Genomic DNA, 19,385 nt, shown 5'->3' on the forward strand with positions numbered 1-19,385 from the left:
GATATATTTCACATGAATTTGACTTTTTCACAAAGGCTATTCCCCTAAAGTATTCTACAAGTTCTATTCATTAAAATAGTTCTTGAAAGAGGTAATCAATAAGAATTTCATCCTACTACATCAGAAATCCTTCCAAAATTTATGCATGTTGAAAATTAATGAGCATTTATCTATGAAGTCCATATGGTCAAGGTATTTATCATCTTCGGCTTCATGTAGGAAAATTTTTTTTTTACAAGATCAATCCATATGCTCGAATGCCCTTGAGGGGGTATTAAAATTGCCTATTGGGTTTAAGCAGAAAAAACCTGTCTGAGCTTCTGAAACCTCTATTCCATTTTAAACCTGAAAAATGACTTAGAAAAAATTTAAAATACATTTTAACTTGTAGTGAGAGAAAACAAAATAAAAAACAAACGAAACAAAAACAAACCAATAATGAAAGAGTTCAGATTTATTAAAATATATCTTTTTGCCTCTATATAAAAAGAAAGCCATATTTTGTGCATAATAGAGGCAGAATGACTCAAAGCATGCTTAGTTGTGAGCAACTAAGTTTGAGGTATGAAGGAATGAAAGTCCGAAGAAATTTTTTGTAATGGTATTGAAAGCACATGGAACAGCACCGTGTGCAAACTGGCACAACATTTGCACCTAGCACTGCCCTATCTACAAGGCAGAGTGATCACTACTGAAAATTTCATTAGGCATAGATAACTGTAAAATATTGTCTCTTCATGAAAAGTTTCAGATATATTCAATTTTACCCATTATTATCCAATTTTCAAATAGCATAATTATTGTAGATTAAAGCGGACATTGAAAAATAGAAGACTTTGAATGTGGTTACCTATTACAAAGAAGAGAAGCCTTCGAAATTATTTCAAAACATGCATCATTCATGTAGTATCTTTTATCTTTAAAGATACGTTATCTATTTTATTAGGTCTCTTTATTTTAGACACTAAAAATCATGTTACATCTACATGTTTTTAATTAACCTATAATTTGGATGTGACTTTTGTATTAGAATAATTTAGTTTAAAAGAGTTATTTCAAACCTCTTAAAATAATAGATTGGTAATAAATTGTGGTTGCCAGGAACGATTTACATGAAAAGATTAAAGGGCAAAGTATGTTAAATTAATAGCTTAATGATATTCTAAATAAAATACTTTAAAAAAATCTCCAAATCCAGGGAAAAATACTTTTAATCCTTGACTGTATGCAAAAATTAACCGAAAATTCATTGCAGTAAAATTTAAAGGTTATGGGAACCTATCATATTGCATTAAAGATAATTTTATACTTTTATGAATATATTATAAACTGTAAAGGAAATCTTAGTACTGGATATTGATTTCATAATGTACATTTGTACAAGATTCATTTAGTTTTGTATAAGTGTAGTATGATTTATAGTTACACTTAGCACATTTTTATCAAATGATATAGCCATCTTTATTGAAAATGTGTGCATCTTAAATATTTGGGGAAAGATAATTCTTCTCATGAAGTAGTGTCCACTCTATATGAAATAAACATCTACCTTAGACTTGCTTAAAATGGATATCCAAAATTTGAAAACCATACCACCTACACATACAGACATGATGTTGAAGTAATGAGACTTTTGAGAGAAATTAATAAAGCTGTAAAAGACAAAATGAAAACAAAAACAAAACAAAATGCACCTGAATAGTCTGCATAATCAAATACGTACTCCATGCTTTGGGAAAGTAATTGCAACAAAACTTAGAGAAAGGTTATTCAGGGTCCATGAGCTGAGACCTTAAAATTGAATCTATCTCAAGATGGACAGAAATATCTAGGGAAAACTTAGATGCAAGCTCCCGATGAGCTCAGCTAAAAAAGGCCCAGACAGAAAATAAAAATATTAAAAATAATATTTTCTAATAAAATAACGGTGCTGGCCTTTATTAGGAATACCAAATCTCAGACTGTAGTGCATTCTGGACAAAATAGGTAATTTAACAAAAGAGAACAAAATAGGTAATTTAAAAAATGAGACCACTGCTTGGATTAGGATGGGTTAATACAGTGCTTCTTTCCAATGTTATCATGTGTCAGAATTACCTGGATAGCAGGTAAAAACACTGATTCCCCTATCCCACAGTAGGCCTGGGGTAGGACCTGAAAGTTTGCATTTTTAACAAGTTCTCTGGTGATGCTAACACTGCTGGTCTGGGGACCACACTTTAACAACTACTGATTTAATGTTAATAGCTGGTAAGGAAAAGACAAAACTGCTCCTAATCCTCTTCTCTATCAAGGAGAACTGTAAAGAGTATACCAAAAGAAGTAGATAGAAAACTATATTGAAAGTAGGTAAATAGGAATTAAATTCCTGATTATTTTAAATAAATTCAGGCTTCTGGAGCCAGGCAATCACATTCCACCTTGGAACACAGATGTGGAATGTGGCACCATGGCTAATGATCTTTAAAAAATTATGGAAAGTGGATGAAGCAAAGGAAAATGTTTTCTCAGTTTTCCAAAGAGGAAAATGGTAAACTTTGGAAACCAAACACTATATCTTAGTAATATTTTGTTAGATACTAAAAAGGAAGAAGTAATTCCTAATACTCTGCACATAGCCAAGGTTATCGTAACCGTTATTCTACTGCTCTGCTATGACCACACTCTATATTGAGTATTTTGGTTGAATTCAGAAATGAGATTATGAGATTAGTCGCTCATATTCTTATACTTATGACAACTCTGTGATCTCAGACTCCGCACAGATGCTTAATGGTTTTGAGTTGAATCTGAAAACTACACTTAGAGGGCATATGCATGGGGTGGCTAGGGGGTGCCTCATTGAACATAGCAGGGTGCTATACTCCGTGTCATCCTTCGACTCCTTTATTGACCATTTGGATGAAATTTAGAAGGTATTCTAGGCAAACTTTCAATGGCCAAATGATTCTAAATGAATAGAATGCTAACCTGAAACTAGTAAGATAATAGCATGTAGAGGTAAATCCAAAGGCCGGATTTTTCTTCAAGAGGGAAAACAAACAAACAAACAAACAAACAAACAAAAAACCTAGAGTCTTTATACAACCTTAGACTTGGAAAGCCCTGACAGCTACTATAACACGTCTTAGGGATTTTAGATGATAACTAGTTGACACTAGTATTGTACTGGCTGCCATGAAATCAGATGCAAATGTAGATAGCATTAGTATGAGTAAAGAGCCAACTGTGATAAATGCTGGATACATATGTATACATTTAAAATAATTTAAAATTATTAACAAATTGGAGGCTACCTGGGGCACCATGCCTGCCTGAGAAGATTCTATGAGAAATGAATGTGAAAACAGGATTTATTTAGTCTGCAGAAAAAAATACTTGGATTGGGCTAAATGATATTTGCTGTCAAATATTTGGATGTTTTGATGACATAACTATCCACTCTTATTCTAGAAGGCAATACTAAAGCCAACAAATAAAAGCTAAAATAAGGTATATTTTGTCCCAATATAAAGGAGCATTTTAACAACTGGAATCATCCAATAAATGAAACATGTAGTTTCCTTTAAAACTTGAGTCATCTACTCTTGGTGAGTTAATCCACAGGTGGGAGGACAACCATTTAGGGACATTCAGTGGGATCCTAGCACTCTAAGGCAGGATGTGGCTGCATGGTTTTTTATGGTCCCCTCTAAAAATATAGCAACAACAACAAGGGCTATGATATACACACACAGAGTGTTATTTCATCTTACAACAACCTATATTTCATAGATGATGAAACTGAGACAGAAAGAGACTAGATTGACAGGCATTATACCTGACAGCCAGTAATCTGTAGAATGAAAGGTTTATGTCTTCAAGTCAATGCTTTTTTGCTCTAACGGTGCTCCCAATTCACCATTTTTAGGTTCTCTTTCATTCCTGTCTTTCCTCCCACTCATTCCATCCTCTCCCTTATTCTATTACAATGCTTCTATCTGAAAGATTCTATTTATGAATAGAACTCATAATATTCTATTCTATTCATCATATCAATATGTGATATGTAAACCACAGCATTTTCTTTAAAGTAAAAATCCATAAAAATGATTGAACAATTCTAACGATTATAGTTTCAAAATCCAAATATTCTTACCTGACCGACAAGCAATGTCTACATCCTTTTCAAAGTCTGTCTGTAACAAGAAATAATAAGGCATAGAATCATCATTTAATAAAGACCTCAAGCAACTTTTACTAACCAGAATATCTGAAGTTTACAGATATCTAACTAGGCAGTGCTAGGTTATAGTTTTGTGCAAAGGAATTTTCTCAAGGAATAATCTAATAGTTTTCAAAAGTACTTCCTAGAGACCAAATGTTGAATAAAACCAAGGGAAAAATGACATACGATTTTAATAAGGCAATACAATACCCACTGTGATCTACAATGACAGAATTTTAGAGCAATTCTTTAAACCATAATAAAAAAGATTAAAGTGTGATTATGAATATATTCAAATAAATGCTTTGTTATTTGTATTTTTGAAGCATTCACTTTCTAGATACTGTTTATAATATAGTATTTTGTAATATAGTTTTGTCCAAACCTTCATAGTCAAATTAGTTTTTTCTAATGATCCATTGTCATTCAAAAGGCTTTCATGTTTAGAAATTAATATTGAAGGTGAACCAATACTAATCTGGCCTATAACCTGCTAGAATTTAGTTCCATCCTCATATATTCCCCCAAATTTTATTTTAAAGAAATTAATTTTTATAATGGTAAAATTAAAGTAGCCCATCTTAATCGATATTTTAAATTCAAGATATCAGTATTTACTTCTTTTTAATGAGGAATTAATTCCTTCTCAAGTCTTCATTAGTAGCATATCACAGACTATTTTCATGTTGCCTAATTCAAAAATGTTAATAAGTAAAATAGAAAAATGATATGATTTCACTCATATGTGGGATATAAAACAAAAATCCATGGATGAGCAAACAAAACAAACAAACTCATAGATATAGACAACAGAACGGTGGTTACAAGAGGGTAAGTGGGGTTAGGGGGATGAAGAGGGTAAAGGGGGTCAAATACATGGTGACAGAAGGAGACTAGACTTTGGGTGGTGTATACAGATGATGTACTATAAAGTTGTACACTTGAAACTTACATGTTATTAACCAAAGTCACCCTGGTAAATTTAATTAAAAAATATCTATGCCTTGATTTTAATGACGTAGTTTAAATCTTATCTCATTTCTCAAATATATCAAAGTGGTTATGTCTAAAGTAACCCTTAATCCCCAAATTGTCAGCATCCATGTACAATAACTGACTTTCACTGGAAATGTGGCTACCTTTTATAGTTTAAGGCAGTAGTTCTCATCTTAGTTTGCCTACTAGCACCACAGACACCTGGGGCCCAGCCCAGAGATTCTGATCTCATTGGTCTGGAGTATGGATTCTGATTCTGATGTGTAACCAAGGCTGAGAACCATTGCTTTAAGAGTAGACATGCAGGCCCACAGTGTTCTGATCTGCGAACAAACATGATCCTGTGGAGAAACAGTTATTCCTAATTCTGTGCAAGGATGAAAATATTCTCTGGTGTTGCACAGAAACCATACCCTCAACACACCAATCATAGCTCCTGGACTCCTAAGCAATCCAGACAGAACAGTTATCTGGTATCAGAGTTCTAAGTCTCTTAATGAACTAAAGCCAGTCACTGAAAATGGGACTCTGATGCTGTTTTACTAAAAAGAACATTTGTTTCTTTGAGAAATTATGATTCAATCAACAATCAGAGGGAAAATGAAAGCTCACCATGATTTGAGCATGCCCATTAGGAAAAGAACTTGAAGAATCAGCATTGATTGGATCTTGACAGTTTCTCAATCGGCACCTGAATGCATCTTGAACCTGTGAAGAAAAAATGACCAACATAAATTTTCCTCTCTCTTGGAAATGACCAGATAATGTGTTCATTTGCCATCGACTGAAAAAGCAGTTATTATTGTTTTCATGATCTAATACCCATTTTGTTTACTTCCTAATACAAATATCAGCGTACCTCAACTTTGCTCTATGCCAAAGAAATTTATCACTTACCACAATCTACAGAGGGAAGTACTGGGAACTCCTTAACTATCAAAATGATTATGTCTGACACAACAGTAATAATTCTTGCCAGAGGGCAGATTTATTTCCACAAACAATATGTGTGTCTTTCAAGTGAGATTTACTATTTGGTATGGCATAATCTTTATAACAGCTTTAAACATTGTGAAAAATGAGATTACTCAATGATCTTTCGACTAAAATTGATTTGGGATTTTCCTTTCATGTCTCACATAAGAGATCCAATTGGGAAGACTATTTCTTGTCTCCCTTCAAGTATAATGTGCCCTGATGTAAAAACAAAACACGATAAAACAAAAAGATAATAAAGATGGCTCTGTTTCAGGTTGATCGACTTGTGGGTGGACGGAGAGGTCACTTAGAGCCAAATTTCAGTAATATCCATTTGCAATTGGATTCTGAGTAAAGAACAAACATATGACAAATCTTTTATTAAACAAGTGAATAAACATGAGTAGATGAATGAAAAACAAACACACAATCCATAGTTGTTCTGATCACAGGATGTCTCTGCAACAGCATGTCCCTTCTACTTCCTGCGGTTCATTAGATTCCTAACAAGCTGTTGATAGACATCATCGCAAGTAGCTTCTTATCCCAGTTAATGGCAAGGTCATTTTACTAATATTTTGTTTTTCTGATTTCACATTATTGACATTATCCTTATAGTTCAAATCTGTTTTACTGGATTATAAAACAAAGCAAAGATTTTCATTTCCCCTATTTTGCTGAAGAACCATTGTAGAGACTGCCAAGGGAAACACATAATGATCTTTACTTTTGCAAAGTATTGATATAAAATATCCTACCACTGTTTTGTTGTGAGATGTGTATAGTATTTGTATTGGCCAGAAAACAAACAAACAAACAAAAAATGGAGCCTGTTGTTTTCGGCTCCTCTTACCCACATCATAAGCCATTAGCCGTCTCTTTTCCAAGTTGAAAAATATGTAAAGTGACATGAAGTTTAGTGACCACCACAGGGTCTTGGCTAACCAGCTCAGTCATGAGATCTTTGTCCACCTGCATTTCTCCACCTCAGGTTCTAGTCCTGGTGATGTGACCACTATAGGTGTGAATTAAGAAAGCAGGAGATGGATTCTGCCCTCTCTTCCATTCTCTTTCTAATATTTCTAAATTTAGGATTTCCTAGAAAAAAAGAATGAGGAGTTGCCTCATATAAATAAACAAGGTGATCTCTTATTTATTCTTTCAAACACATCATTAAAAGTACAGGTTCAATGAAATCTAGTCTGATAATCTTTTCCTGAGGAACTGGATAAATATTTAGAACTAAATATTCTGCTTCTCCCTTGAAGGGGACACAACCTGGAAAAAGTTAGATTCTTTAAACGTGAAAGCTTTGGGGCTCCTCCTTTTAGGTAAAGTGACATATTAATAATCAAAAATTGGTCATGAGTCTAGTGTTTTCCAGATAACCACTGTTTCTGTTACGAAGAAATCTGCATTGAGGGTAACCACTATGAAAGTATGTCTGTTTTTAGAAAACAAATTCTAAGAACCAGTGTCAAAAAATAGGTACATGCTAATTTTCTGTTTGTGCCCTGAGACAAGTGTTAAAGAAGCATAATTTATAAAGGAAAATAAATAATATGTTAGAAATGCTGCCTTTCAAGAGCTTGTCACATGAAGATTTTTTCAAATCTATTTCTAATTAACCAAAGGTGGCCCTTGGTAGCTGCTCTTTGCAGACCTTCAGAGTATAGCTGTTGAGGATATTTTTGTCTAACAATAAAATATACAAAACAATTTCTATATGTTTCTCTTCAAAATCCACTATCTGATAGCCTGAAGGAAATATAAATCTAACTTTTTTTTTTTTATAAGACACATATATGCACACCCACAATCAATCACTACTTCAAACTCCCAAATATGACGATGGATTAAGGGCAATTGTACACTGGAGAATGATATCAATATTGTGAATTGGTCAATGTCATTTAGAGGAAATATAAAACAGAAAAGCATAAAAATTCTCTAGTAAACTCCAGGTCACTTTAATGATTATATAAGTGTCATAATTTAAGCATTATATTCTCTGACACTTTTAGTGCTTTTGTTACTTCTGATTCAGAAAGATTTGCAGGAGAAATTCCAATTATTCTAAATGCTTTGTTTGATTTTTAAAAAATCTTAAAAATGCATTCAGACAATCTAGATGAGTTAGCTTTAAATATTTGTCCAACACTGTCAGGGAAGGAAAATGATTAGACTATATTTCACGCTGCTATTTCTTTCTCACAGAAAAGAGTGTTTCAGGCAAGATAGTACCTGGAAAGTATATCTCCGGCTATTTAAAAACATTTTGATAACTGAATTTTCTATCAAAAAACCAGAGCATCTTTGGTGAATCAACATGAATTGCATTGATGGAGAACAACTGGAATTTTTAAAAAGCAAGTCTATAAGGACCTTAATTCCAGACAAGGAGTATAAAAACAAACAAACAAGAGAGAGGTTAGAACTGGCTATGTCATCCAGCAATTAAAATCTTCTGTGCCAATAGTCATATTTACAGTGCTGGAATCTTGGTGTCTTTCTTGCCTTGTGATTAAGACTGAAGAAAAGTAATTTTTAGAAGATTAAAATGTTTATTATTTAAGCTCCTTAAGCTGACTTACTATTTGTGAAGAACAAGTCACTTATTTTAGGTAGCAATTTAAATTTTATTTTTGCATATCAAAATTATAACTGAATTCTTGCAATAGTATTGTTTTTGAAACTTGTTAGACTAGCGAATACAATTTTTAAATAAACCTATGTAGAATAATTATTTAACAAATTATGGCACAGTTAAAATCTAGAGTTCAAAATTTCCTCTCTTTATAAAATTCTGTGATAGGTCTTTCATCTTAATTGACAATCAGACTGAGGGTTAAAAACTATCAGGGTTAAAAAGCAAAAAAACGATATGTACATAGCCTTGGAATATTTAAGGGACTTCAAGGAAATCTGCTGTCATGTTCTGAAATGAAAAAAAAGGAAAGACCAGAAATATCTTCAAAAATAAGGTGAGGTGAAAAACATAAGCTATCAAGGTTTTCTGCAAGTATCCAAAGGGGACATCACAGAAGTTATCCTTACCACTTCCTGCTGGGGGCTGCTCTAAAAATTCCTGAAAAAGCTACAAACCCTTTTATTATGGATGGATTCCTGGATGAGACACAAGTTCAAAAAAGGTTTGCAGGAGTGTGTCTCGCTCCTGTCTCTCTCCCACGGGGAGAGTGATTCAGTTAGCTCCACAGCAGCAAGCTGAGGACTTCTCGGTTGGTCCTCACTCTGAAGGCAGCTTGGCAGAGTGTCACTCTGAAAGCCTGTGCCAGATTTAGAAATTGCTGGGGAAGAGCACTGAGCGATACTTGGCAGCGTTGCCGTTGAGAGAAACCTCACAGGAAAAAGCTGCGCTGTTTGAAATGGGCTCTGTATTTAGCTATCAAGCAGCTCAGACCCCAAATCTTCACCTTTTAAGAAGATAGTTTTACCTCCAGTTATTCTGAAGATCATTTTAAGCAGAGAAATAAAGTTACATTCTTGAAATTACTTGAGATTGCTACTGGAGGGAAAGGGAGTTTTTTATGTGTCCCGTATTTTTTTTTTTTTTTTTTTATGAATCTGATCTCTACTGTTGTTTCTCTTGATTCATATTTGAACAAATGTCTTAATTCTTTTTAACCATATTAAATTTCATATAATTTAATCATTAACAAGTAAGATTGTTCTCCATTTCATGTGTATTATGCTAATTGACATAAACAACATGAATGACTTCACATTATTAAAATATTACCTGACTTCTCTGATAGCAAAGGAAATAAAAAATGGTTTGTCATTTGATATGTACTGAAGGAACAAGATGGACTTCAGTCCCAAATTAAATCCTAATGACTTCCTATTGGACTCCTCTAACAATTAAAGATTCTTTTGCCTAATCTCAAAATTGTTCTAGCTTTTATCGTTTTTGTATCAGTTTGGGGGTCACATAAGCTTCCCCAGATGACATTTCTCATATATGATCTGAAAAATGTAACAGCGTTTGAGAAAAGGAAGAAATGAGAATAAAAGGAAAGGGAAGTTATATGCCAGCCACCACCACCTGTGCCTTCACAGAAGATATTTCATTTTAGCCTCATGCCATTCACTTCAAGGCAAAAAATAAAAAACTAATTTGTGACCTCTTACTTCTTATGTTTTTAACCTTTATTCCAGACATATTTAACTTCCTGTCACCAGTTTATCAATACTGCAAGGTGGGACCCTACGGATCTGAAAGGAGAATGAACGAGAGGAGATTTGCTTGTCCAAGTGGCCAGGTACTCAGAATTTGGGATAATAGCAAGCCCCGGTTGGACGCTACCTGGTAGACATGTCAGACTTTGCCAATATCTGTCATGAACTGTGTGTCTCAGTTTGTTCACTAATGCCATCCTAATTTGTTCACTAATGTCATCTGATTTCGTGCTCTTGTTAAGCTCTTAAGCCTCTGCATGGATTTAAGGAACTACATGTGCAGATTAAGACTGATGCAAATATTCATGATCTAATTGCCCTTATGGTCAAGTCAGGAAAGCCTACTCCACTTAAGAAATGGGATGACTGTTGGATGAGGGGAGGTTGGTGGTTTCTGGGAAAGGTAACTAGAAATATCAGCCTTGCCTGTGTCATCCCTGTGTCCCCATTTAAAGGCAGTCTCTGCAATCCTTACTCTCTGTTCTGATAAAACCCAGCTTTGTTGTGGTAACTGTAGTCATTCTCCCATTTCCAGATACACATCATATTTTATTAAAAATAAAACAAAATATTAAATGCATTTTTTGACCCTTCAATTCAGCCTGAAAAACAAAGTTCTTAGCAATTCACTCCATTCTTCCTTAAATCCTTGTCCATATACGACTTTCTCCTGAACAAGTTAGAAATGTTAGGATGAGTACCATAACCCTCCCACCCTGGGCCACTCACTTAACTCTTCAAAACCTACTGAACTTTGTTCATGACACCACTCACAGTGGCCTCTCACCATGGCCACTAAATACCCAAACAAGAAAGGTCTAAAACATCACTTAATCAACGCTCCGCCCTCAAATGTCATCAGTATTGTCTTTCTTAGTGCCGCAGTCACAACCATTAAAAAAAAAAAAAAAAAAAAAAAAAAAAAAAAAAAAAAAATCATGCTAGTGTCAGGATCACATCACTTGCTTTATGCCTCCAAGTGCCCCAGGTTGAGCCAGAGAAGGATCAACTCTCTGCTCTTCACCATAACCTTCATTCTGTGGAAAGCTTATAGCCAGTAGCCTCCCTCCATCTTCATCTACTTTACTTTTGCTTTCTTAATCTTCTAACCCCACTTTTCCCTGAGGGCCTGTTAAGTTCTAGTCTCCTATCTACCTACCTCTTCATCTTCAAAGACCAGCGGAAAGCCTTGCCTATGTCTCATTAAGGGAGGACACAGATAAACCCTTTCATAGTAATGAGTCATACCTAATGTCCCTGTAAATAGTCAAGCTTGGAGATTCACTCAACTCTCCATATGAACTATGTATAGTATATGCAATATGACCTCTTTTCAAATTGTTATGTAATTGTTTCCCCGCTATTGGCTTCATTTTTTTAAAAAAAGATTTATTTGGGGGGAGAATATTGGTTTTAAATTAGATAGGCAAGGATGCTTGTCTGTTTTATAATTCACAGTCACATGTCCGTAAATCATTTTGTTTATCTGTACTCTATGGTATTAATAAGACTACATGGGAAATGGGAAGGAAGGAAGGGACGGAGGGAATGGGAAGGTAGAGGAAGTGGGGTGAGAGGAAGAGAGAAAGAGAGAGAGAAAGAGAGAAATCTGTTCATGTTTATTTTAAGCATTTTGCTCCAAAATTGCTTGATGGGTTTGGATGAAGATTCTGGGACCTCATCTGGTGCAGCCTAGACCTCCTGCCAGTGTTGGGGAAGAAAAGAGGAGCTTGGCCCTGTTACTGACGCTACAGAACAGCCACAGGATCCTCAAAGACTGATACAACAAAATCATCCAGTTAAGCACTTTCCTTTTTCCCTTCCATTTAGTGAAAGGGTTTATTGTAGCTTATTTTGAATCACAATCTTGTTATTTTCCCCCTCTGACATCAAGCTGTAAGACTGTCTTAGAGCCAGGCACAGCCAGGGACAGTAGAGATGAGAAGAATGTGCAAGCACCAAGAAAGTGGTTTCCTAGCAACAGTAACTATTTCAAAGATTTCATAACTCTTGTGTAGTTTGAATTTCCATAGCAATGTAGAGAATAGTAAATAGTAGATGCTGTTATGTGCTTAATGCAAATGAATTCTAATAAAAAAATGACCAATTAATGGAGGAAATGTCTATATTTGTTCTATTAGATTCTGTCTTATTCGGTATTATAAATCTCAGCTTCCAAGATCTAGGTTTGGTTACTGAAAGTAATGTGTTGTGATAAATCAGATGGTTTAATTAAAAAAAGAAAATTCTTATTGCCTGTTTTCTTTTTCTGAGGCATCTACCAAAGCAATTTAAAAGACAAAGGTGCTCTAGAAGAAGACACTGTATTTTCAAAAATACAAGTTTTATGAAGTGTAATTATTAAGATGTCAGTTCTGGAAGTCACAACAAATTGTTATGCAAAATATCAATTTGTTGCTTTTTTTAATAAAGCAAAATATAATTGAGTTGACAGTACCAGAGTGATCATTTCTCCCTTCCCTCCTGACTAGAAATGATTTGGGTTATAAAATTGGATCCACTGAAAACAAAAGCACTTTTAAACTAAATTAAGCCCCATACACATCACATTTAAAATGGCACAGTTACAGTATTTCATTTCTTTTCTCCTTCTTAAACTGCAAGGCTATATTCCTCTCTTGTGTACATCTACCTCCTTCACAGGAAGACTGCAGAAGTAAATATGGGTAAAGCCTTTTGAACTTATATTGAAACAATCATTAAAAACTAAAAACAACCAAATTATGTTACTATATGTCACAAATTATGTTACTGTATGTCAAAAATACACATTTATCTGTTATCCAGTCTCTAAATTGAAGGAAATATTTCTTACATTGCTTGTACACTTTTAAGAAAGAAAAATCCATATGAAATTATCTTGAATTATATGAAATCCATATGAAAATATCTTGAATTGTGAAGAAAAACTTTGAAAAAAAAAAACAGATGAGATAAAACTATGAGAACTCCTATAGGATTATCAAGTAGACTAATAAATATGAGTCATTACCCAGTACTTTACGCTTAGCTATTTAGTCCTTTGCTTTGGTGTATTTTTATGGAATGTTATGTTCATAGGAGACACCAGAGACATGGAATGATGCTTCTGTTCCCCTGGGCTGTGGTTAATGTTAGGGCAGTGTGATCACAGGTAATATGAGATAGATCCATGGGTAGTGTCAGGTGATATACATTTAGAAAGTCAAGAAGAATTTCTGTGAACTCAGTGAGGCCTCCTTATGATGTGGTCCTTGGAATTCACAAAATTTAAACAAGATTCTTTTGGTTTTTCAGAATTTCTTGGAATTCACAAAATTTAAACAAGGTCCTTGGAATTCACAAAATTTAAACAAGATTCTTTCGGTTTTTCAGAATTCCTCTGAGGAATTCTGAAAGAAACCTTCTCTATAACTGAAAGCTGCTCTGTGTATTTATAGGAATGTTACAGAGTATTTTTAAGGGACAATGTGAGAATATTGGATATGCAAATTTTCATTTTAGGGTTGAAATGAAAAACAGTTATGACATTCTGCTAATAATTTATCAGCTATGAAATTATTCAGTTTGGACTAATCATCGAAAATACAACAATTATAGGGCCAATAGCCATTTTATAGAAAACATATTTACAGACATCTATTTTAGCAGAAGCATTTATTCTATGATTTAATTATCTTTAAATCATATTTTGACAGTTACTAGTCCAATTAGCAAGTGTAAAAAAAGTTCTAATGAAAATGAATTTTTGTGCCAAATAATTTTCTTCATGTAAGCAGCAAAAATCTGATAATAAGCCATCAAAATTTCTGTCACTTTAAAATCTGAATATTTTGACCACAGCCTAAGGATATCTGGAAAGTTATTTCTAAAGAAAAAGAGAGGCTTAGAGATGCTTTAACACTTAAAGTATTACATCTTCTGAAAATTGCATGCGGATATATCTTGTATCTTGCTTAAAACCCACACTGTTCATTCTTAACTGTCAATCAAAAATACATACCATGTGTCTACTCTAAACCATTTTGTTACATAAACATGTTAAAGATAATATTAATATAAAGGACCCACAAACCGTTACACATGAAGAACAGAGCCCTAAATTATTCAATTTCTGTTTAACTTTTACTTTGGTTTATAAAGAATTTGATACTTGGAGATTTTTTAATGCTGACATTCTAGGTAAAAATTTGTGAAGAGGAAATAATAAGGCTTAGCAACTGTGAACTAAATCAGATTTTTAAAATGATGAAATATCCTTTCCTTGCAATGCGAAGTCATTATTCTTGTCTTTTGTTTTTCATCATATGTTCTTAGAATACACATGTGGGTTTATTGCTGACATTTGCATCATACTAAAGTAGCTTGGAAATATTGTTCTCCCCATCTGGCAAATGAGGTAAAAACCTTTGGTTAGCATCACTGTAAAAACTATGTGGTGTATACTCAAATACACATGTGTCTTTTTGCAATGTGCACATCATAATAAAGTTTTCTCAAACAAGATAGATAATGCAAAATGACAGCATAGACCATTTTCTCAAAAATATTAGCATGGCACCATGTCATTGTGTGTTTTAGTCACCACCATCTCCAGAGTAAATGCTGAAATGACTCATAAACACTCAGTGCTTATAAACACTCAGAATAACTTTTGCACTGGTTGGAAAACAATATTTTATCCCTAAACAATTCAAGTCTGAAATCTATCACTGTTCTGGATGGATTTGGTGCAAATTACTGTCTCCACTTAAAAAAAGATTACTTCTTTCCCTCACTGCTGACAATAACCTTAACCAAAACTGTGAAAAATGCTGTGATTATAGACCTATAGTGCTTGGGGATAATTATTACCTATCATGCTCCACTGTATACATTTTTTTTGTAGTTTCTGAGTATAAACAATTATATCAAAACCACTCATCTTTAGTAACCTTAACCACAACTTAGAATAGAGACAAAAGAACTTCATTAATTGTCAACATTTTCTATATAAAAATAAGTTAAGTATGAGGAATAGGGATATGTTGTGTGTAGAAGCACAAGTTAGGGAATGGGTTTGAGAAATATCATTGCATTGTATTTGTGAACCACACCTTTAAAAAATATGACACCCTACTCTCCTATCCACCAGTTTTTCTAACAGACTTACCTATATCTATGACTCCATCATAACCTTTTTTGTACCTATTCTCTCTTGTTCTTGCCACCTCTGGCTATGTTTTCCCTTGCATTATCCCAGCTGTTTTAATCTATCACTTTCAAAGCCCAAGGAACCCTCTTGAACTTTGCCTTAAAACTATGTTTTAGCTTTGACTTCTAAATGATTGTCTTTGGAGGAGACTAGCTTTAATCTGAAGATCAAGATATTAAAATAAAAGATATTTGTTAATGTGGAAAATACTCTTCTAGGTATCACTCTTCTCTCTCACAAGAATCATATTTCTCACCTCTCTCCGAAGAATGCAGTGGACCATGACTATCACAAAGCCTTGCAATGAATCAAACACGGCAAAAAGTATCTGAAACAATATGGAGCGTTTGTCTGTCATGGCCAGAACTGCAGACATCCATGTCAGAGCCAGAAGGGGCAACACTACACAGGAGCTCCAAAGAGATGCCCTGTTAAGAGACAGAGAAAGCGACCTTATGAGGCTGCACATCACACCCCAGGCAAAAACCAAATCCCCATTCAACAAAGCATTCTTTTACGTGGCACCAAACCATTAATTTGGAAACCACAAAGCAGGTAACATTTCCCAGTTTTATTTAATTTTTTATAGACAATCCCACAATACTTATTAAGACAGTTGCCAATTATAAATATTTAAGTATGCTCTTAGCTCTATTATTAGCAAACTTTTTTTTTTTTTTCATCATAGCATTTTCTCACATGCACTGTAAAAGATTTGTAACAAGAAGATGTAAATGATCAGGACTAACATGGCGTTACTGGCGGTGGTGGCTGACAAAGCTGTTGTTGAAACTACTCCACACTTGGCACATTTGAGCGTCAAACCGCTATGAGGCTCACTCATCTGACTGCAAACAAACAGAACACCCACAAAAAGAACAAAATATTGAATTGTCACCAAAAAAAAACGTTGCTGCTGCAAATTAGCTTTCAAATACGATTTCATGCAGAAAAGTATATTCATCAAAGATGAATGTTCTAGGTTGTTTTAAAGATGCATTTATACTACACATTATTTTTGTAACATTTGCCTTTTAATAATATGGGCCTTTGTTGCATGCGAAGCACATTTTTCGTAATTTACACCATAAATGGCCCTTGTGTCTACAGATCAAAGTTGCCCAATACACTGAGTTAAACATAAGCATGTGTTTGTGTAGACATACAGTGAAAACCCTTTATTCAGACCCCTGAAAATCAAACAAGTAAGGACTCCAAGCTTCAAAGATTTTCTTGTCTTTTGCAAAAGGCACATATTATCAATTAAAACCTTTTGAAACGTAAACACGTATCTCAGAAGTCCAATATAGGAAGATATTTATTTTAGGTCTTCAGTCATTTGTGGAAGATGTAGCCTTTGTCTCGAAATATTTGTATTTTGAAATTTCTTATAGTATCAATGTACCGTGCATATTTTAGGATGATCTGAATATAGGGGATGATGAAATTTGATGAAATTAGTTGATAATAAAAAGGATGATAGTTTTCTGCTTTAATAAACACATTTAACATAATCATTAAGTTCAAAAAAATTTTTTCTGCACATTTCATCATAGACACCAACTAATAGTATTTAAATGGTCTAGTCTAGTCTAGAGCATTTTGCAGGTAAATTTAAATTCAAATAATTCAAGCTCAATTTATTATGTCATAGAAGCAGTCATAATACATGGGAAAACTTTATATACATTTTGCTTTAGAAAAGAGTCCTTTGAAAACGACTGGTTTATTAAAATACAATCCCATCAGGAAAAACCAAAAAGAAATTACTTGAATGAAGATTCAAAGCATCTTGAAATAATTCTCTGTGGTGTACTTCTCTCATCCATTCCCATATAGTGTTTATGTCTAAAATATGTTTGCCCAGTAGGTTTTTTTTTTCTCAATAATATTATAGTGGACTTACATCACCATGTGTATAATCAAAGTGGCAGAACAGAGAAAATCATAAGAGGCTCGTAATTCAGTATGTCTGGTCTCTTAAACAAGTGCACTCATTTGTTAATAGTGCTTGGATGGGATAATAAATCTGAAAGCAATTAAGTAGATTGATCAGTGAACCCTATGAGAAAAATCCAAGCTTTCAGAGCTTGATGTGGGGGTAGGGAATATAATACTAAATCATTCACTGTACTGATTCACCCCAGGATATATGTACTAACCACATCTATCTGAGCTTTCCAAAATAATAAGTAACCAGTAGTCTATCCACTGCAGTTCATGAATATCTCAACGGGCATGTCAATGTATTTGAAACTACTCCAAAATGAGTACCTAGACCAGTATTCTCCATAGTGGCTGGACATCAAATGTATCTGCCCAACTCCAAAAACTAATTTAATGGGATCCAAGCACCTGTATTTTTTCAAAGTTCCATAGATTATTCAGATGAACAAACAGGAATGAGCACCACTGTCCTAACTATTCATTTGTGTGTCCTCAGTCTTCTTAAGTCCCACCATATTAATTTAAAAGGCAAGCCTTCGTCATTGATTGATTACTTTATCACAGAAGATAGATAGGCTATTTGGTGTTTGTGTTTCAAACACAGATGTGGCTACCTTTCTCAATTTTAAGGACACTATGCCTGTAGGCTCTGAAATAGGATTGGAAAGCCAAAGATTACTAAAAATTACTAAAAAATCAAACACAATATCAGTATTTTAGCCCTGAAAAACTAATTTGAACTAAGTATGGGCTTTCTTTAAGAGTATTTGAAATGTTCATTTCTCTTTGTGATTTGAGACTGACTAAAAGGTCTACACATACTTCCCTTAGTGCTGTTGAAAACTATGCTTGACGTTTACTGGTTGGACAACTTTGGAATTCTGTTATTAGAATTGTTAGATGTGAATGGAGCAGAGGAAAGATAGGTTACCCAGAGAGAGATCTAATATTTTTTTCCTAGTTTGCATGGCCACTATAGAAATTAACAAATATGAAGAACACGTAGTCCAAATGCTAAACTTAGTTGCTGCAATGAAAAATAAAATCTTATTTCTTTGTTATAGGGGAAATTATGCAGTTATAAAATAAACACAATGCTAACAGTTAAAAGAAAAATTGAATTTCCCATAAGTTCAGATGTAACTGGTATCCACTAGAGCACTAGTGTCTGAATGCAGGTCACTTCACTTCTCTCTCCATTACTGTGGGGTCTTGAAGTCTCTAAATTCTAGTTCCTGTCCCAATTTTCTCTTCTTAAAAAAATTTTTTTTGGTCTGATTGATTGGTTTGTTTTAGTACTATAAAACATTCTCTGGAAAAAATTTTTTGCCCCTCCCTTTGGAAAAATCTCATGAGATTTTTATAAGATCCTGGTATAGTAGTCTCCTTCATTTCAGGTAGATAAGGTAAAGCAGTTTAAAATACATAGTAGATAAGAAAGTTCCACTGCTGCAAAAGAGAAAATAAAATATTCTCTTCGAGATGTTCTAAAAAGATACATGCTGTTTTATCTTATTTTCATTCTTTCCAATTATAATTTTATATAAGATGTGTTGATATTTATAATAAATTCCCCCTTGGTAAATATATTTCATATATTAGAAAAATTTAATATAGTTGGGTATTATAAAACTTGTCAAGCGATTGTATTATTAAATATTAATTCACTCATTCATTTATAAATATTTATTGAGCATAAATATATGCTTGGCAGTTTCTAATAACTGATTAAAAATAGAAAAAATAGGATGAGGCACATTTCAAAAGAAATGCTTAATATATATGTATTTTCAGAAAACCCGAAATGGTCAATATTTACAATGAGGGAGATCAACTGTTAAGTTAATCAATCAATTAGCTTTC

The 19,385-nt window shown here is 33.7% G+C and overlaps 1 protein-coding gene across 2 annotated transcripts in view; it reads right to left on the reverse strand.

Moving 5' to 3' along the window:
- ADGRB3 (adhesion G protein-coupled receptor B3) overlaps positions 1-19,385 on the reverse strand; it is a 659,277-nt gene that overhangs the window by 27,008 nt on the left and 612,884 nt on the right. For both annotated transcript variants that reach the window (XM_006926408.1, XM_006926409.2), the window contains 4 exons: positions 16,325-16,423; positions 15,832-16,003; positions 5,816-5,911; positions 4,139-4,178 (listed from right to left, as the gene is read on the reverse strand). In XM_006926408.1, coding sequence (XP_006926470.1) covers positions 4,139-4,178; positions 5,816-5,911; positions 15,832-16,003; positions 16,325-16,423 — 407 coding nt within the window. The remainder of the gene's footprint in view (positions 1-4,138; positions 4,179-5,815; positions 5,912-15,831; positions 16,004-16,324; positions 16,424-19,385) is intronic.

Source organism: Pteropus alecto, unplaced genomic scaffold (assembly GCF_000325575.1).
Source record: "Pteropus alecto unplaced genomic scaffold, ASM32557v1 scaffold7, whole genome shotgun sequence".
Lineage (NCBI taxonomy): Eukaryota > Metazoa > Chordata > Mammalia > Chiroptera > Pteropodidae > Pteropus > Pteropus alecto.